General features: G+C 34.0%; 1 protein-coding gene across 2 annotated transcripts in view; it reads left to right on the top strand.

The window, feature by feature from the left end:
- The window catches only part of LOC143252300 (sodium/potassium/calcium exchanger 4-like), an 80591-nt gene that overhangs the window by 31506 nt on the left and 27215 nt on the right, over window positions 1-21870 (top strand). Inside the window, exons 3-6 of one of the 2 annotated variants that reach the window (XM_076504213.1) lie at window positions 1138-1289; window positions 7087-7171; window positions 17228-17331; window positions 18781-18855. In XM_076504213.1, coding sequence (XP_076360328.1) covers window positions 1138-1289; window positions 7087-7171; window positions 17228-17331; window positions 18781-18855 — 416 coding nt within the window. The remainder of the gene's footprint in view (window positions 1-1137; window positions 1290-7086; window positions 7172-17227; window positions 17332-18780; window positions 18856-21870) is intronic. The other variant, XM_076504214.1, reaches the window with a different exon arrangement.

Raw genomic sequence — 21870 nt, 5'->3', positions numbered from 1 at the left:
GCAAGAGATAGGGATTTTTTGTGACCTTATTGTGGCCTTGATTCCCTAAAAAATAATAACTTCTAAGGTGGGTCGTAGTTCAAATGCATATCAACTTTTGTCACCATTCGGTATCGGAAGTAAAAAAACACATCAGTACTTAAAGGTTTTGTAGAGTTTTTTATGGTTATTATATTGCAAATTCACAGGGTCTGAAGGCTGAACTCTAGATATGTCAACGTGTGTAGATTAACCTTACAGAAATATATATTCACGGATCAAAAGTACACAAAAGTAATGTGTTTACAACTAGATCAAGAACTGTAAACAAGATGCAGATATCGGGTATCGCATCCCGATTTATAACGTTATAAGCCAGCAGATATACCGCTGCCACTGGGGCTTAGATTCAGCTTTATAAGCTGTCAGCGAGGGCTTGATTTTCAAGAAAATAATAGGGCTTTACTTGCAACCTTATTTTGTCGTCCGTTAAATTATTCAAATTAAGTACTCTTCAGTGGCATAACGATATTTCTGCCGACTCATACCGCTAGAAACCGGGTTTCGATACCTTTGGTGGGCAGATAGCCCATTGTGTTGTTTTGTGCTTAATTCCAAACAATCAATTAATCAATCAAACTAAGGTTTTGAAACAATAAATCTCTCATTATTTATACGTCCATTATATTATGTTCCCCGCTGGTACAACAGTAAGTCTAGGGACTTACAACGCTAAAATCGGCGGTTCGATTGTTCTCGATGGACTCAGCGTGTAGACCAATGTAGTTTTGCTATAAGATTATACACATGCACCCATTAAGCTATACAAATTAATTATTTTAAAACAATGAAAATATTATTGTTGTTACATCCAGTAAACTATACAAATAAAGGTTTTGAAACAGTAAATGTATCATTATTGTTTCGTCCGTTAAATTATACAAGTTAAGTGTTTTGAAATAATTATCATTATACTTTTTTCTGTTTTTGAAAGAGGAGTGCACAGGTTGTATCAAAATTTCTTTTTTAAGGTTCTTTAATATCAAAAGCATTTGATAAAAGAAGCGTCTATATTAAGTCAATTATAAATTGAATAATTGTTTGCTTCAAGTAACTATTCAATTGTAGTGGTGTTGTACGTATTCTTTTCTTTCCTAGCTTATAACGAGTTTCCTCCTGACCTGTTCACCAATCAACAGCGTGCACGAGGTGCCGTCATCGTTCACGTGCTCGTCACACTGTATATGTTCTACGCACTTGCTGTTGTGTGCGACGATTTCTTCATCGCTTCTTTAGAAGAATGTTGTGAAGTATGTAAGGCAGCTTCCTCGATGTTTCTCTATTTGATCATTTACTAAATAATTAACTCTTTCTTTTAGCATACATTTATACACACACACATGTCTATATAGAGATATGTTTATCTCAATACTTAAAATTTCAGGGAAAAAACAATTTAAAAGATTCAAACAGCTAGTACGACGACAGCAGACACACACACTCTCTCTCGGGATTTGGGTAATCATATCTACCATGGAGAGTCAGGTGCTCTTTGGCCTCTTCCTCCTTCCTTTACTAATGTGGTCATGCAGTGTTGGTTTGTATAGTTATTGTTTTAGGGTCAAAGTGGGCTGAATTTTTCCGACCCTTTTCAGGGCAATGTCCAGGTACTGGTTTCATACATTTATTGATGTTATTTGCCCACTCAGTAAAAAGTCTAGTTTGATGGTGGCCTTTTTTTCCCCTCCATATATAAATAATATTATTATATTATTTATTTATTTTTATGTTTAAAATATATATTGATCGGGGAGAGATGTTGTAGGACTAACTTTATCATGTATGAGGTACCTGTCTAGTTCGCATAATAATTCATTTTTCATCCAATTTTTATCAAAATACGTTATTGTACTATACAGGAGTCTATCTGGTATCGTTGGCATATTGGAATATTTGTGTATGAATTTAGATGATGTTGTTCTGGGAACTCTATATGATGTTGTGAGAAATGTGTTTTGTACTGTTTGTAGCTTGGTTTTAATTGTTTTGTCACTTACAGTTATCCAAGCTGAAGCTGCAGAGTCAATTACTAGTATAATATATGTTTTGTAAATGTTTAGTATATTGTCTGTTGATGCTTCACTGTTCTTGCCAGTTAGACTCCTAGCATAGTTGGTTCTTCACCAGATTTTACTTTAGACTGTCACACCGGCAAAATTTCTCGGTCTAGCCTATGACTCAAATTTAACATGGATTAACCATGTAAATGAAAATAAAAGTATTTGTTCCATTCATATATATTTCAGGTTGTAGTTTTTGTGTTTTGTCAGTTTTGTAAAGACGACAATCGTGTTTTTACTGTATTTATTTTTACTCTGTATTTTTAACAGTATTCGTTTATTCTATTTAGTTGTGGTTGTATGTTTTCGGTTGCTATTGTTGGTGTTTTAACACTTTTCCAGAGTGCCACGTCATTAGCGAACTGTGAGGAGAATATGTGACTAGGACACTTCAATGGCAAATTGTTTACATACATAACGAAGAGTATAGGGCTAACCACCCCTCCCTGAAGGACGCTAGTTTCTAGAGTAAAGTACTCAGAAAAGGTTCCCTCTACATTTTCTGTTTTCGATAAAGTCAGATAACCAGCGAATAATTCCATGCAGTAGTCCCATTTCATTCATACGGAACCTTAGACCATTGTGCTATACAGTGTCGAATGCTTTCTCAACGTCAAGAAAGCAGGCGAGAGTGCATTGTTTTTTGTTAAAGCTATATATTATCTCTTCAGTTAGTCTGACTAAGTGGTCATTGTTTGTCCAAACTTTCTGAATCCATTTCGTTCTTCTGGTAATTTTGATGTTATCTCCAAGAATGTGGAGAGTCTTTTACTGATTATTCTTTCAAGAATTTTGGCTACACAGTCGGTCAGGTTGATTGGCCGGTAGCTATTAGGTTTATTTGCTGGCTTTTCTTCCTTATGGAACATTAATATACTAGCATGCTTCCAAGAAACTGGTATGTATCTAAAGGATAGTGATAAGTTAAAAAGCAGACACTATAGCGAATTTGTTGATAAAATTTCGCGCGTAGCTGCTACTCGAGGACTATTTGCGTTAGGCATTTCTAGTTCAGAACCGACAGACTACAGGGAAGGTCGCTGATCAACAATATCCATCGCCATCTCTTGAGCTACTCTTTACCAATGAAACAATGGGACTATATAGCGAGAAAAATTAAGCTATGTCCAATGGTTTTATTTCCATTCCTAGGGATGCGAACTCATTTTGAACTCCATTGTCTTTCCATTACTTTTCGTGTAAAATTTCATTTATAATATAAGACGGTGCGAATAAGTTAGTAAAACTACCGTTTTAGACATACTTGTAAAACACGTCTTGGGAAATACAACTAAGCTCTACTTGTAGGCATCCTACGCCTTCTATATTCGAATACCCTGTGCTATATCGGTCACCAACTGCCAAATAAATCGCCCCTTTCAGGAAGAACTTTGGTAGAAATCCCCTGTATGTTGTAACATAGCACAACAGATGAATGAGGTCGAATGCCCGCGACAAATGAATACAGAATATTAGGTAATTAAGGATGGCAGAGCCATCTAGCCAAATAGCACTTGCAAGTAACATAGATGTTATGAATAAGCTTTCTTATTCAACTGGAAAATGTTGAAAAATAATTCTTTACCCCCAAGTATGGTTTATACAGTTCTTGAAAATATAACTACTGAAAAACTTGTGCCAAACATCTAACACTTGGACAACATTCTGTCATATTTTTTCCACCTTGATGAAAGTGACTACTGTGTTTCACACGTGATTCTCCTTACCAGATTATATTGTACCTAAAATTAAAATGCAAAGAGCAATCAAAACAAAAGGTTTTCCCTTAAGCTGCCTTTTTTCAATGAATATTTTAGCTGTTAACTTTATTTATCATCCATTCTAAAAATACAAATATGAAACCCATCACTGAAATGGACACCACCTCTGTATATTAACAAAGACAGGCATAGAAATTGATACAGTCTCCTTCACATTTTTACAGTAAATCCAGCTATAGCAATCTAATAAGAATAGTTATTTTATATTAGACAACTTTCATATATCATAAATGTAATCTTTTATTGTAATGTGGTATTATAATGAGAAGTCAAAGCATACGAGTTTAAATAAAATGGCGAGCTCCTTTACCCATTCTGTGAACATCTTTATGTGGATCTTATCATATCCCCAATTATCTGTTTTTATAAATATACCTCTAATTATCACTCAGAGATTTAGCTTTGTAACTTATCAGTTGATTGTTAGTTATACGGTTAAAGAAATACACACCTGTTATGTAATTACACTTTGAAGGACTTTTTCTTGGAGGAAAATGAGTTGGTTTGTGACTAATATATTTCAAATCCACCCTATCCTAATCATCTACATATGATGGAAACAAAATATGGCAGGAAAAGCATTACATGCTATATATATATATTACCCTTTGAAGCAAAACTGAAATAAAGGACTTCATGCAATTTCATGTTCAGTGATTTTTACTGAATAATACAATTTACTCTCACCCTTTGGACACTTAAGAAAGCCTGGCCCATAAATGCTGCATAGTATCAAAAAGACGTCAGAGTAGATTAATCTATAACCTAATGGACGCTTTAAAATTTAATCTATTTATTCTAGAGTATTCCAGAAACTTGAATGTGTAGGAAAGATGACAATTCTATAAAATTTGACAATGACAAAGGATGGTATACTTATTGTTTGTGGAAATTGGTGTTGTAAAGTGGTGAGAAGAAATCTCGCAGTAATTTGTGTGCACATAATAAGGTGTTGTCATTCAATAATTTACTAATAATAACTGTAATGAAACAACACAAACACAACTGGGGTAAGGATTATTTAAGGCTATGTTGTTTACTAGCTGGAGTACTCGTACCCTAGACAGAAATATTACAGATCCATGATTAAAAAGAGACTGGTTTAGAACATAAAAATGTTGCTTCTCTTTTTTGTAATTGGTAAAGAAAAAAAATCAAAACGCTCATAACAGCTGCAAAACACAGAATGCGAAACTGAAGGTTTGTATGGTTCTCCCCATGGACGCAATAAACTTCCATATTAACTTTGGTGAAGATCCATCCATTCCACACCTTGCGAAGTAGTTAGATGAACAGGCAACAGGCAGTATTATTATTATATATAGATTTATTTCCGTTTTCTATATTATTGATTACTGTTATTTTCTCGAATTATTTGGAGAGAACTACCTTTTTTGATCCCAGAGAGCGTCACGGGAACACGACGATGACAAAAAAAAAACCCCACAAAAAACAAACTACGTTAGTAATTACAAATAATAACTGAGTGGAAGTAAAGAGGCATCCATACATAATATGCAAGTCAGTCACACTATAGCTGCTGATAAAACCTTTCGCCTAAAAATATAGTTCTTCAGGCTAGCATCAATGCACTCGGAAATATTTGTTTGTTTTGTTATAAATGGAATCTCCTATGTTATTTTTCTCTCTCCTGAAATCTTTGCTGGTAGTCAAGGTAACACTAAAACTAATAATCAAAATGATATCGGTGAGAACTAACAAAATGCCCCACGGTTGGTTTCTTTATCTTGGCTGAAAGATAACGTAATCTGATAGTCCGGTAGGGAAAGAATGAATTATTCAATCTGAGAAGTCATTCGTTTTGTACCTTGTCGAGAAGGAAAAATCTTGTAGCGAAATGGAGTTTCACAAATAATTAGAGTCTAGAATTGACAAAATAACGACATCAAGTATTACAAACCAACAAGAGTTCTCGTTCTTGTGTGCTTGAGATAAACGATAGACGCAGTGACAGACAAACAGACGCTCTTAAAACTAGAAATGCAAAATATATTCTTCCAAGGTTTTTCGTTCAATTCAAATCTACTTAATCTTACATTCTACTTAACCAATGGGAACAATTTAGTAGCATAATGAATGTTCAGTCTAGCCTTATCTGTCCCTTGAGCCGTGTGTTGGGAACATTCTCAACCACTTGTTTAACCCTAGCGCTGCTTAGATACTTTAAAGTGAAAAGCGATGCAACTAAAGTACTGCTTTACAGAAATTATAAGCTTGACGACGGTGAAGAGAGGCTTGTATTAGGATACGCAAGTTTTTTTTCGAATGTAAATATTAATGTTAAGGGTAGGCTTGTGTATTCCAAATCGAGGAGGGGCATAGCTTTTATCTACGCTTAGGGCTATATATGTAAAGTGGTTAAATAAAGTATGGTGAAATATGCTCTGTGAGAAAAACTTGGTGATTTTAATTTCCCTGGATCTCCTAAATTTAAGAATACACGATACAAATAAATATGTAAATCTGTTTAGGAATATATTCTGTGAAACAATAAATATTGAGTATATGAATAACTTAAAATTTAAATTATTAATATATATTGAGATTGGTCATATATTATACAAGTTATGCGTACATGATTTTACCACTTACATGTTTTCAGATAATAAGACACGGAAACCCTAAAAATTAGTGTATATTCTTTACGAAATCCCACAAACCAACATTTATACTACTAGTCCAGTCAGGGCTAACTACCATGGCAAACTAAATCCAATTGTATGGCCTTTAAATTGCATGTTTAAACAGAAGTTAATAATATAAGACGCATAAAAAGAACATATTGCTATGATGTGTCTATGAATTATAAACTTGAGGTCACGTCAATATTTTTAGGCTTAACTAACAGAAAAGCGTGCTTTACATGAAGCAATAAATTGATAAATCCCAAAGACGCGTTTTTGCCTTGTTTCAGAAAAAACAAAATCACTCAGTATACTGTTGCCAGTAAATTATGCATATGACGTCTTAAAATCAGGCTTTAAGTAAGGAGAAAATATCTTGATAGATAAATTGTTACTTAAATTCTACATTGTATGTTACCTGAACCTTTACCTACGTGTTTTCCGTTTGCCTATAATCCGAAAGTGAAATTTAAAATAAAAAAAAATCTTTATCTGATTTTACTTTGCAAACGAGTGTAAGACTAATGTATGTGTCTCTCGACATTTTTGTGTTTATTTCAGCGTCTCAACTTGAGTGAAGACGTTGCTGGAGCAACTTTCATGGCAGCCGGAAGCTCTGCACCGGAACTCTTTACAGCCATTCTTGGTAAGTACAATAATGAAGAACGTTTAACTTTGTAGTGTAGATATGTGTTGTATAGACAACCTTCAATGGAGCATCTAGAACGTTATAAAGTTCCCCTGTCTCTTACAAAAACACTGTCAATCTCATATGAAAAAAAAAAAAAACGTTTTCTAAGGACTTAATATGTAGGAATTACGATGTTAACGAATTAAGAGTAAATAACATTATAAGAAATACACATGCTTTCCCTCTCGTGCCACGAGTGACACAGCATCTGTACAAAAATTCAGCATGGTAAACGAAATTGAGTTTCGAAAATTTTATCTACATGTGGAAAGCATTGTTGTTGTTTTGAATTAAGCACAAAGCTACACAATGGGCTATTTGTGCTCTGCACACTACGGGTATCGAAACCCGGTTTCTACCGTTGAAAGTCCGCAGACATACCGCTGAGTCACTGGGGGCATGGAAAGTAGTAGGTAAAACATTAGTTTATCTACATGTGAAAAGTATTAGGTAAAACAGTTTATCTACATGTGGAAAGTATAAGGTAAAACAGTTTATCTACATGTGGAAAGTATTAGGTAAAACATTAGTTTATCTAGATGTGGAAAGTATTAGGTAGAACATTAGTTTATCTACATGTGGAAAGTATTATGTAAAACATTAGTTTATCTACATGTGGAAAGTATTATGTAAAACATTAGTTTATCTACATGTGGAAAGTATTAAGTAAAACATTAGTTTATCTACATGTGGAAAGTATTAGGTAAAATATTAGTTTATTTACATGTGGAAAGTATTAAGTAAAACATTAGTTTATCTACACGTGGAAAGTATTAAGTAAAACATTAGTTTACCTACATGTGGAAAGTATTAAGTAAAACATTAGTTTACCTACATGTGGAAAGTATTAAGTAAAACATTAGTTTATCTACATATGGAAAGTATTAGGTAGAACATTAGTTTATCTACATGTGGAAAGTATTAAGTAAAACATTAGTTTACCTACATGTGGAAAGTATTAAGTAAAACATTAGTTTATCTACATGTGGAAAGTATTAGGTAAAACATTAGTTTATCTACATGTGAAAAGTATTAGGTAAAACATTAGTTTATCTACATGTGAAAAGTATTAGGTAAAACATTTTTTTAATATGTATGTTTTTCGGTCTATTTATATTTAGATTTAATTGACTTCTCCCGTTACTAAGGTATCAAACACATACATATGGTCAATATGGCGTCTGTATGCTTCTTTTAATATTCTAAAATGTATATGCGAAAAAAATTAGCTTAATGATATAATTTTGATTATTAGTTAAATTAAAGTGATCCGTGTTAGGGAAAAGTGAGAAGTATCTAACCAATATAAAATTCAGTACGTGTCACGTTGCACTTGATTTATCGAGATAGGAAGAGTCATAAAAGCCAAAATGGATTTATCCAGACAGAATAGTTTGATTAATGCTTACTTATTACAATTTAATGACGGGAGGTTTCAGAAAAACCCTATAAGTGTAGTGAGTGCTGTTATAGTAAGCTTAAAGGAAAGACGTAGTGTGGGATCATCTGACCTAGAACCAAGTGCATAAAAATTACCATGAAGTAAAAATATCGATTCAGTTTTAAACTTAAATTGTTTCTGAATTAAGTTATTTCTGTTATATTATCAAAGTTTTTAATCAAATCAAATATGTTTAACCAATTGAGACTTTAGATTAAGAAATCAACAAATGTTTCCAATTTTATTATCTGTTCATGTCATCTTATATAATCAACTATTAGGTTATACTTTTGTTGATAAGTAACAAGACATAAAAGCCTTTGTTGAAACGTAGTGTTACCAAAACGAATTAGTTGTCCCACATATTAGTTGTTAATCTAACTGATTTTTACCAATAGTCTTCTATGAATACGACACAAATTCATTTTATGGATAATCTTAATTTTGACTGACTCACAAAGGAATTTGTCGACGTTTGACTGCTTTGTCTGCACTTTTCGGTCTGTTGTTATTGGTCAAACTTGATTTCACAATATTTTTTTATTTCAGTAAGTTATGAAATGTGAGGTTAGGGTATACCATGGGTTGGGGGTGGTAGTACTTTCCCCGTCAGTTTTCACGGACTATACGCTATATGATAGATAATGTAACTCAAAACGATTAAAACTTTTATATATAGTAAATTACTAAACTGGATAACTACAACTCTCGTGTAGGTGATATAAAAAAAAACACAAACAAATTTGAGAAGCTTAAAGCAGGGAAAAAAAGAAAATAAAAACACGTTTTCCCACCTAATTATAGTCTGAGATTTTGATTTCATATCTAATTTTTGTGTGTTGATTAACACTCCTACGAAAAGTGGGGCCTAATAGGCCCCAGAGCAACTTGAAAGGTTATTAATATTAGGCTAATAATTTTGTATTTAAATGAAATTGCCATTTAAATCCATTAATGAATGGATTAACAAGATTCCAACTGTCCCTATCTACTATCTAGCGAAACCACAGCCAGGGTAACGGGCTTGGAGAAATCAGGACTAGAAACGTCTTTTCGTAGGAGTGTTAAAGTATTTCGATTTTAATCAGGGAGTAGAGCACACGACCGATTAATTATTGTGATAAGGTTGTCTATTGTTCCTAAGCCTAGAATGTACACCCTTGTGCAAATTAATTGAAACAAATGGTCATTTTACAATATTTTCAGCATGGCGGGCGGTGTAGGCTCGCTGGACCTGCTGATTTCCTTTAATAGTCTTTTTTTCACACAGACGGCATCGTTAGCTGTTTTTTGCAGTACGGTCTATCTATTTTTGGGATATATGACGAAAATTTGAGGAATATTACGTCATTCGAAATTGCATTATAATGGCAAGGAGACCAGTCATAAAACAACTTCTTACCAACTCAATGAAGAAAACACGGTATCAATGGGGTCTTAAATACAAGAACTGGACGCAAGAACAATGGAGGAAGGTGTTATTCAGTGACGAAACTCATTTCTTCGTACAAGGTCAAAGAAGTCTGCATGTTCGCAAATCTCTAGGTGAGAAACTTCGAGTATCTCACATCATTCAGTTCGTAAAACATCCCTTGAAGAAGATGTTTTGGGGCTTTTTCAGCTACTATGGCATCGGAGGCTTACATATCGTAGAAGATATGATGCGAGGACCACAGTACATCGAAGTTTTGCAGAGAAGAGCCGTTCCAGAATTGAAAAAGAGATTTCCAGATGGATCTGGCATTTTTCAGCAAGCTCAGGTTCCGTGCCACACATCGAAACTTTTAAAGGATTTTACAACTACAACGCAAATAAAGGTGCTGGACTGGCCTGCAAACTCTCAGACTTAAAACCTATTGAAAATCTTTGGGCGGTTTGTAAAGAAAGACTTCGGGGAAAAGACTATACTACAAAAGATAAGCTAATTGAGGCCATAATTGAGGTGTGGTACCGCGATTTAAAAATTAGTAAAGACTGCAGTTAACTCGTGAACTCGATGCCAAAGCGGATTAATGATCTTCTGAAAAATAAAGGCGGTCATATCATGTATTAATTTGTGAGTAATTATTGAATTTTCAGAAATAAAACGCAAAAAATTGAAAAATCATAATTTTCCGTCTTGTTTCAATTTGCACAAGTGTGTAGTCTAATTGTACGTATTTTCTTTAATACTGCGTGTTTATCTTAACATAAGTCTAACGCATTATATCTAAAGGAACAACATGAGAATGACTGCCACATATTTATACATTTCAATAATATTTGGTAGAGGTTGATAAGCCAGCGGTATCACAGTTTATATCTTATCTTTGTTTGTAAGACCATTCCAAACTGACAGTCCTGTTTGGTAACACAGTTCTATGATTTCTCCATATACTAGGTACTAAAATCCCCTTTAATTTATACACTTATTCTGTAGAAATGAATATCGTAATAGTATTGATATGTTGATGTTTTAAATTCTATAGGTTTGAAATAGCATGGAGTCTTAACTTGTTAGATTCATCGTTTCTTTTCTTTAACTTTTAATCTCTGATTATGTGCTGTATGTCAATCTAAGAAGCTTATTTTAGACAGGACAAGTTTTGATTGAAACTTTAACACAACTTGTTTTACGTGTGATCTTGTATTACAGCGTGCTCAGTTATATGCTAAAGATGATAATTCTAAAGATTAATTATTTGTGGTCCACTGAGACATAAGGATTATTTATTAATTTCCCAAATTATTATAATTTTTCTCCTCCCTCTCTCCCTCCAATGGCATAGCGGCATGTCTGCGGACTTACAATGCTAGAAACTGGGATTCGATACCCGCGGTGGACATAGAACAGATAGCACAGACAAAATAAATACTCTTTTATTTTAATTGTAATTAGTCAAGGGATGACCACTGAAGTTCCGAAACATGTTAAAGATGCCAAAGAAATATAAGAAAACCTGAAGACATGTTTAAAAAAACACCTTTTCACACTCTTAACTGGTCCGGCATGGCCAGGTGGATTAAAGCGTTCGACTCATAATCTGAGGGGCGCGGGTTCGAATCCCCATCACACTAAACATGCTCGCCCTTTCAGCCGTGTGAGCGTTATAATGTCACGGTCAATTCCACTATTCGTTAGTAAAAGAGTAGCCCAAATGTTGGCGGTGGGTGGTGATGACTAGCTGCATTCTCTCCAGTCTTACACTGGTAAATTAGGGACGGCTAGCGCAGATAGCCCTCGTGTAGCTTTGAACGAAATTGAAAAACAAACAAACAATCTCGACTGAATGGAGTTAATTTCGGAGTGAGTATTGTTTTTTTTTTAACTGAAGACAACTGACAACATCCAGTGAACATTTATAATACAGATTTATTTTTACAAATCACAATCCAGCAATAGGAAAAGTTACAATTTCTTCTGATAAATTACAATAACCGCCTTCCAGTGCTGCCTTGTAAAGTTTTATTACAATTAGTTTCATGATCTATTTCAAAACATAGATAGATCGATGCTGCTTTCTCTTCACTGCGTCAACAGGATGTTGATCTTCCTCTAGGCATCCAAACACGAACCATTTTCAATAGCAACAAGATCCCGAGTCTTGATAACGAGTCTGTCTCGAGCTGTAGGTAAACTAGACCAAAAAGTCGTTGCCATAGCAACTGTTTCACGACTGCCAGGATTTTACAAATCTTATTACCAATCAAGATTGTATATTATCTTCGGTATTAATTGATTAAAATACTAATTGATCGGTTTTATGGGACACATTACACAGCCCAACTCTTGGGGTACCCTTGTATGATCGATTAATGAAATTTAACTATCACTCTTATTAAGCACCCATGACCACAAAGTTTCAAATACATTTTGCGGTAACGGAACGCAAACTATGATTCCTCGAATCTACACATTGTCACCTTAACCTCTCAGCTACCGTTTGTTGGTTTGTTTGTTTTTTGAATTTTGCGCAAAGCTACTCGAGGGCTACCTGCGCTAGCCGTCCCTAATTTAGCAGAGTAAGACTAGAGGGAAGGCAGCTAGTCATCACCACCCACCGCCAACTCTTGGGCTACTCTTTTACCAACGAATAACGAGATTGGCCGTCACATTTTAACGTCCCCACAGCTGAAAGGACGGTATGTTTGGTGTGACGGGGATTTAACCCGCGACCCTCAGATTATGAGTAGAACACCTTGAGTTGGTGGTGGGTGGTGATGACTAGCTGCCTTCCCTCTAGTCTTACACTACTAAATTAGGGACGGCTAGCACAGATAGCCCTCGAGTACCTTTGTGCGAAATTCAAAAAAAACAAACAAACAAATACTCGTATATGTATATCAAATGTCACGAAAATACATGTAATTGCTGTACAAACGTCAATACTACATCTTTATTAAATATAGGCCTTTATAATGAGAAAAAAGCAAACTTTACTATGATAAAGTTCATTTAATATCTGCTAATTGTTGTTTAATAAATCCTGACAGTGACTTTACAAAATCTCTGTCAAACGACTTACAATCGTTTCCGAGAAAAACTAAGCCTTTTTCACACCATAATTTTGGAATATTCAGTCTAGACTAACTTAAAATTATCAACAACACTATGTAACACAAATTTTGTTCCTGGATAGTATTATTTCTTAATTGCTTGTGTTGTAAAAGTACAGAAAATGGTCATTATTCCCTTTAAACTTTGTTTGTGACCTCGATAATAAAGTTTAGAAATTAATTTAATTTCCATGTAAAAACGGGCAAATTTCCACATTTTCATTTACATGAGGTGAGTAAAACAACAAATACGAATCAAGATTTACATGTATTTATACTAAAGTTATACAAAAATGTTTATAGAAGTGAGTAGTTTTTCGAGATTTGCGACTGTAATATAAATCCCTTTCACGTATCACGTAGCGGCGTTCAAAATCCAGTATATTTTGGTGGAAGCGCTCGCCTTGCTCCTCTGAGTATGTTCCCATGTTCTCTTTGAATGTATCAAGATGAGCGTCAATGATATGGACGTTCAGGGACATCCTGCACCCCATTTTGCCGTAGTTTTTTACCAGAGCCTCAACCAGTTCCACATAATTTTCGACCTTATGGTTGCCCAAGAAGCCTCGAACCACTGCGACAAAGCTGTCACAAACTTTTTCCTTCCTACTGAACTTCTTGGGGAATACTGTGCACTCCAGGATCTTCTTTATTTGTGGTCCAACGAAAACACCAGCTTTACCTTTGCCTCAGACAGTTTAGGGAAGAAGTCTCGAAGGTACTTGAAATCTGCAGACTTTTATCAAGAGTTGTGACAAATTGTTTCATAAGACCCAATTTTATGTGCAATGGTGGGAACAGCACTTCCTGGAGGTTCACTGGTGTTTCACACTTGACATTGTGTCTCTCCACAGAGAACTCGGTCCATTGTGGTCATTGCTTCCTGTTGTAGAGCGCTGCGGTGTCACTGCTGTCCCAAAGGCAAAGATAACAGGGAAACTTGGTAAAGCCTCCTTGGACAGGTCTATGCGTTCACTTAAGCAGCTAAAACTAAAGTGAAGTAGTGAGTGGTGAGCCCCTGTATATATATATTACTATGGAAAGTTCTAGGAAATTCTAAAAGGTTCTTGAAAATTATCGTAAGTTCTAGAACATTCTAGAAAATTATTGTAAGCTCTACAATATTCTGGAAAGTTCTTAAAAATTCTTGTAAACTCTACAACATTCTAGAAAGTTCTTAAAATTTTTGTGAGTTCGAGAAAATTCTCTGTCAACTACTCAGTACTGAATCTACCTAGAATGTTCTGGAAAATGGGTAAATTTAAAAATTTCATTACTCAGGTCACAAAAGCAAAGTTTGAAGAGAAAAACAGGTATCTTCCATTTAATTTGGGCATAAGCAATTGGGAAATAACACTTTCTGCCCAGAAATAAGAAAAAGTAAAAATTTTGTTACATAGTGATATATGACTCTTATTTTGTACTCATAGTAGGATTTCCAACTGTCGGCAAATTTACGGATAATCAGTGAAAAAGGTCGTATTTTAATAGGTCTGTAAAATCATAAATAGCATAAATATATTTTTATGATGTTGACAAAAATACAGTGTAAGTTAGAAAAAAAAACACTGTTCATGGCAGTAAAAACGGAAATGTAAAGTTAGTAATCGTGTTTCACACTAATCAAAACAATCTCAGAATTCATAGTTATATGAGGTTGCCAGTTTTTATCTCAAACTACCAAACTAACATTTTACACCAACAGAAAGAATTACTAATTGGATCTGAAAACATTATTTAGTTTTACACATTGTTATTATTAACTGCAGAGGGAGACACTGTTTTCTGTTTTTTCTTCTTCTTTCAAACACTACAGCCAATCACTATTCCTTCATTTCTCAACAGACTGATTTGACACTGAGTAGAGTTATGTCTTGGTCCAACATTTAACCTTTTATTTAGACTTTTTTTAAGAACTTTATAAGGCCAAAGATGAAAGAACGACGAACTAAATAATTTGGGCTAATGTGCAGCTATATTTACAACAAGCAAGATGAAAAGCGGCACAATTATAAATTTTCCTGCACCCAAAACATTGACTTAAAACAACACCAATAACATCAACATTAGTTATAAAATACAATGTAACAACTGCCACGACTTCTATATTGGAAACAAGTAGCAGCCCCCCGCTAGTGCAGCGGTATGTCAACGGATTTACAACGCTAAAGTCAGGGGTTCAATTCCCCTCGGTGGGCTCAGCCGATAGCGCGATGGGGCTTTGGTATCAGAAAACACACACAAACATTTGACATTACACTATGCTTTTCTAAAATTAAAAATATAAAATCACTGTAAGAAGTCAGTTTAATCATTGTGAATTAAAATATGCTTAAACACGCACATTTAAGAAAAACACACACAACAAAGAGTAGAAAAATGAGAATCAGACTCAACACACACACACAAAACAACTTTCGCACGTTTTTGAACACTGCAAATCAAACAAGCACAACATAACCAACAGAGAAACAAACGCAAAATCAAAGAAGCCCTAATTATACAAAACTAAAACCAAAACTTGACGAATATAAACGAACATCTTTATACCTATACTAATTAACATCTAACGTCTTTACAGTTTCATACCCGTTCACACTCTCGTTCTTGAGATATGCGCCAAGCAACAGTCACGTGCAAACTTTCTTTGTTGACCTGAAGATGATCTAAGAATGTCAAAACGTAGTTCTGTAGTTTATTTTAATTAAAGTTTTAATACCCATAGTAGTCGTCTTTAGAATACATTAAAATAAAAAAAGTTGAATTTGGCAATTTTTATCTCATTTGGGGAAGTAGAACTCGCAAAAAAAGCATCACTTTTGGGATTTTGTCAGTTACATTTGTACTTACTTCAGAATGATTGCATATAGCTAGACAACTGCAACACTTTTGCCATTATAGTCAGACACATATTTAACCATGCTGGATTGTTATTTCTGCACACTGACAATCCGCGTCTCCACGTTTTAGTGATCTCTTTTTCATGCACTTTACGCCAATGATTTTCTTAATGTTACCGGTACAGCTGAGAACTGCATGCAGAGTCTTCTTCATTCGAGACCAAGCAAGACAATAAATCCTCACATAAATCACGCAGTGGTTTCACATTTAAACTCAAAGCTATTTAGGTCATGGGATTACAGATTGCGAACAATCAATGAGTAGAGAAAAAAAGAAAAATGGTTGTTGTTATGCTATTTTATCTGTTTTATAACACTCTTCGTGTCATTTGTTGTTGCACGTACCTATATTTGTTTGCCTTTATAAAAAAAAAATAACTTTTGTGCACAATGAAACATACAGATCATTTTGACTTTTGTGTCTATGCTTGCCAGACAAGCGACTCGCAATCTGTGGGTTCCATTCTTGACCTTTCAGTCACGAACCAATAGCCGTTGGTAAAAGAGTAACCCAAGAGTTGGTGGTTGGTGTTGATGACTAACTGCCGTCTCTCTAGTCTTACACTGTTAAATTGTGGACGGCTAGAGAAATGTGTTTGTGAAATTTTCCACCAAATATCAGTCCATATAAAAAATAGTTATTTGAAAACAAAAAACATTTATTATTTCTCCATGCATCACACAAAAAAAAAGAAAAGGAAAACATCCATTTCTTGTAAATTTTAAAGCCAATTGTATAACTTTTAGCACAATTTTATTTTAATTCACGTAAAAGAAAGCGTGACTGATTTTATGTTCTACCGTCTATGACAATTGAAGGAAACATAACTCAGACCAATGCTATACGGTCAGGCATGGCCAGGTAGTTAGGGTAATCTGACAGTCTCTGATTCGAATCTCAGTCACATCAAACTGCTAGCCTTTTCAGTCGTAGGAACGTTATATATGTGACGGTTAATCACTCTATTTATTGGTAAAATTGTTGCCCAAGAATTGGCGATGGGTGGTAATGACTAGCTGTCTTCCCTCAAGTCTTACACTGAATTAGGGACAGCTACCGCAGATAGCCCTCGTGAAGTTTTACAAGAAATTCAAAAACAAACACACGTATTATCTGCTTTGTTCTGGTTTTAGGCGTTTTCATCGCGAAAGGAGATGTTGGAACAGGTACAATTGTGGGTTCTGCCGTTTTTAACATTCTATTCGTCATTGGGATTTGTGGTCTTCTAGCAGGAAGGGTGAGTTACGAGTTTTATTTATGTCATTTTTTATTCAAGCCTTTTTTTTAATTCTTTCACTTGTTATTATGTAGTAAATTCTAATTTCTCTAAAACGTGAAACGCAGTTAATAATTTGATGATATCCAAGTGTTTTCGTGAATTCAGTCTCGTTGTTTTGTTATTAAATGACGGACAATAAAACAATTTTTTTTCAATTCGCTTTAATTACAGCATTTCTCATTATTTAATTTAGAAATCTTAAGTGAAACTGGACTGAAAGAGAATTAAAATATAATATATAAGAAAAGTTAAATTATTTGCAAAATGTATGGTGGAAGAAAAACTTTCATATACAACAACAAAACCCATTTTTCTTGCTTCTGTCTCCTCTCCCTATGGATTGGGTTGTTTATAGTTATGGAATTCCACTGTAATTATGTACATTCACTTTCCTTATAATAACTTACAACAATAGTTGGAAAATCCAATAATGAAGTAACAGACAATCGATGAATGTCAGGCCCACGTATTAGCATTACAGTTGCTTATGGATTTTATGTTAATACATCCACATCAATAGCCACTCTAAGTAGATGTGTTTACTTTGGGGCACTCATATAATGGAACTCTAGTAAGCTGCCAATTCATTTTACTGTCAGGTATCGTATATGCCTTTGTTTTCTTAACCAGTTTCTCACAAACAAATTTTAAAACCACTGCATTCTTGGTTGACATAGCTCAATCATTTTTAAACTAACTTCCTTTCCGTTAGATCCAGAAATACCTGGTTTAAATCGTTTACATTTCAGGTTTGATTTTATCGTTTATATATGCACTTAGCTGAATTGGATAAGATGGTATAAACGTCCTTGATGTAGTCAAGAACTTAGAGATAAATCTCTTGATTTTCGTTATGAACACATTTATATTATCATTCTCGTAAACATTGATTTTGTATACAATTTATTTATTTAATGAAATTTGTGGATTTCCCCTATATGTGTAGGTGGATTGTTCCTGTTTCTTCTCTATCTCAAATAGTACTGTTATAAACACTTTATTTCTCTAAATGTGGGGATTTTTTCGATGTTTCACAAACGCGCACGATCATTACTGTTACTTCTGTTTAATCTATTAATTCATGTGTGAATTTTTAATACATGATTGCGTATTGTTTTTGTGACTTCTATTTCTTAAACAGAACTGTTATGTACTGTTTATTTCTGTACGTACGTGGAACTTTTTTATAAACGTGTACAACCATTCCTGTTACGTCAGTTTAATCAAGTATGAATTTTTCAATACAGATGTGTATAATATTCTTGTGACTTGTTTTATGTTAAATGTTCACTGCTGCATAGTTCACACTCGCGTGAATGTCAGATTTTGTCGAGTGTAAACTATTTTCGTCACCACTGTTTGTAAGTTGCAAAGTTACGAATTGTTTTTTTTTTTATATTTCTCTAGATGATTGTTTTATCCTGTTGGCCACTGTTCCGCGATTCTATTTGTTACAGTTTGTCTGTAATCATCTTATTCATTGTAAGTATGAAATAGTTTACGATTTGTAAGTATAATTTGTTTTATATGTATATATTTACCAAACTAGATTTAAATGCAGTTTTATAACACATCAATAAATGATACATTATAAGTAATGACAAATTGTTCTATTTCTCCATAACTGTGTAATATTACCTAATGTTTGAGCTAAGCAGAGTTTATTTTCCTCTTATTTATTGAAACTTTTCAAGAATTACAACGTCTGAGAAAGATCCAGAAGCACACTAACACCAGAGGACTCTCGTTCTCATTAGAATGTGTGTTTTTCTTATAGCAAAGCCACATCGGGCTATCTGCTGGGGAATCGAACCCTTGATTTTACCGTTGTAAATACTAGCGGGTTCTCATTAGAGCTACGTGAATGGATTATAGGAACGAAAATGACCTGATGAAGGGAGGAAGGACATATATTTTTTATTATTAATGAATATTCGTTTTTAATTTTTCACTACTAAAGCTACATGAATAAAGAAAAAATAAAGAAATAGGCAATGCATCAGCTAAGTATACAAAAATTGAATTTATTGCTTCATACTTCTACTTGCGAGATTAATATATATATAGCAAAGCCTGCGAGAGAAAAAGCAAGGATCCACTGGCTGTGGTAACTAGGTGCTCACGTTGCAAGCGCCTAGTAGAATGTTCACTGTTGCACATGGCATTCCTCCTTTTTTGGAGTTGAAATACAGTTTGTTTTGAAAGCTATTTTAAGGCAAGTTTTACGTTTTTGACTATCTAACTTTGAAAATATCATGCACGCTGAACTTTCCTCTTCATATTCATACTATTATGAAAGAGAATATTTATGACAATTTTTTAATTATTAGAAAAAGAGTGGGAATGCTGTAAACTTTTAAAATTACAGAAAACGTTACGTGGCTCTAGAATCACAAGTAGGCATGGATGGCTCGTGAACAAAATTTTACAGAAGTGTTCTAGAGGTGCGTATTTAATTATGGAGAAGAGTGTAAGTACGCATGTTTTGTATATACTTACCGAGTAAATTATGTAAAATAAAATATTACAGTAGTTTTGTTTCTTCCTTTCCCTTTCTATTATTGCTACAAAATTACTATTTTAAAATTGTGATAAAAATCGGATAAAGTGTAGATATTTTACTTCTGGTAATTTATCCATTTGGGATTCAAAAATCATAAACGTGTAAAACAATAACGCTTAAGATTTATATTTTGTCCCCCATAAGTTAATGCCTAAGAGGTCTTTTTTTTTTTTAAATATTAGAACTCGTCAGTTGGACTGGACGATAAGAAACAAACGAGTCTCTGAAACGCAATTTCACAGTTACAGTTTAGTTTATGTATATTAAACGACACTAGTTTTAAAGAGCTTCATAAAAGATTTAATATGATAAGCTGATACATATTTGGGACCTTCATTGGCTGTTTCCTATACAATTTCTGCGACAAATTCAGTTGCATATTTCTAAGGTCATCGTTACCGTTTTGTTTGTTTTTAATTTCACGCAAAGCTACACGAGGGCTATCTGCGCTAGCCGTACCTAATTTAGCAGTGTAAGGCTAGAGGGAAGGCAACTAGTCATCACCACCCACCGCCAGCTCTTGGGCTACTCTTTAACTAATGAATAGTGAGATGAACCGCACATTATAACGCCGACATGGCCAGGTGTGTTAAGGCGTTCGACTCATAATCTCCATCGCACTAAATATGCTCGCCCTTTCAGCTGTGGGGGCGTTATAATGTGCGGTTCATTTCACTATTCATTAGTAAAAGAGTAGCCCAAGAGCTGGCGGTGGGTGGTGATGACTAGTTGCCTTCCCTCTAGCCTTACACTGTCCAACTGACTATACTTATTTAAACAGGTTGTACTGATATACAGCTTTAAAATTTATATACTGTTCGAAATATAACGTTTCAATGAGTCAGAAGTAAGTATATAGAATTAGGATGGTAACATTCGGAACTCAATTCCCTGAGGTGGACAGAATGCAGATAGTCGGTTATATTACTTAGTTCTAAAACACCAACATTGAAACACAAATTTCTTTTTACACACAGTACATATTACATACAAACCTTAAAGTACTCGTTATTGATAAAAATTAAATTATAAGTTGTCGTCTACAGAATCAAAAGGTTGAGGTCACAACATTAAACAGTTTTAATAATGAACGGATAAGACCAGAAGTTAAATTACTTTTACTGCAAAATGTACGAATAAGGACATAAATGAAAATGGTCTTACTGACTATAAAGTGTGGATAAAGCTATACGTTAAAGTAGTTTTACTGCATAAAGTGAAGATAAGGCCATAAGTTAAAACTGTTTACTGATTATAAAGTTACATTTTGAATATTATATTCTATAAATCCACATTAACTTCTTTGAATTAAACAACAAAAGAGCAGGTTTTAAAAAGGTGAAGTACAACAAATGGAAAAATGAGTTGAATTTTATATTTAAATATTGTACTTAACATAATAATAGGCGTTAAGAAAACAAGAGGGAATTCTCAATACTCGCGTCTGTAATTAGATCCCAGATCAATCAAGGAACTGAGCTATGAGAAAAAGGTTTCTACCAAGAAACTGATGTGTTCAACCAGCCGCTATGCCGCGGCTGAAAATTCACAAAACATTGTAATCATGTATTAATGTGTTCAGAGTTTAATTATAATTTTTCTTCTCTCTAAAATCGTTGGTTAAAGTGAAGAAATGATAGAATTTGCTGTTGTAAATACAAACAATAAAAATATAATAGGTTTTAATGAATTTTGCTTATTTTTCTCGAGAATGTTTTGTATTTACAAGTGGAAGTGGAAGTCCGGATGTTGAAAACATTTCATAAATTTGAATCAAGCCACTCATAAGCATGTAGGACTTTCCTTGGTGGATAATATATATATGTTTGGTCTTATGTGTAATGTTGAAAAAAAAGAATATTAAATTCTTATGAAAATCTTTGACTAGAAAATAAACCTAATAACATAGCGTTTCAGTTACTGGCAGTTTGACT

This window comes from Tachypleus tridentatus, chromosome 6 (genome assembly GCF_004210375.1).
Source record: "Tachypleus tridentatus isolate NWPU-2018 chromosome 6, ASM421037v1, whole genome shotgun sequence".
Taxonomy (NCBI): Eukaryota; Metazoa; Arthropoda; class Merostomata; order Xiphosura; family Limulidae; genus Tachypleus; species Tachypleus tridentatus.
This window is presented reverse-complemented; position numbering and strand designations above follow the sequence as displayed.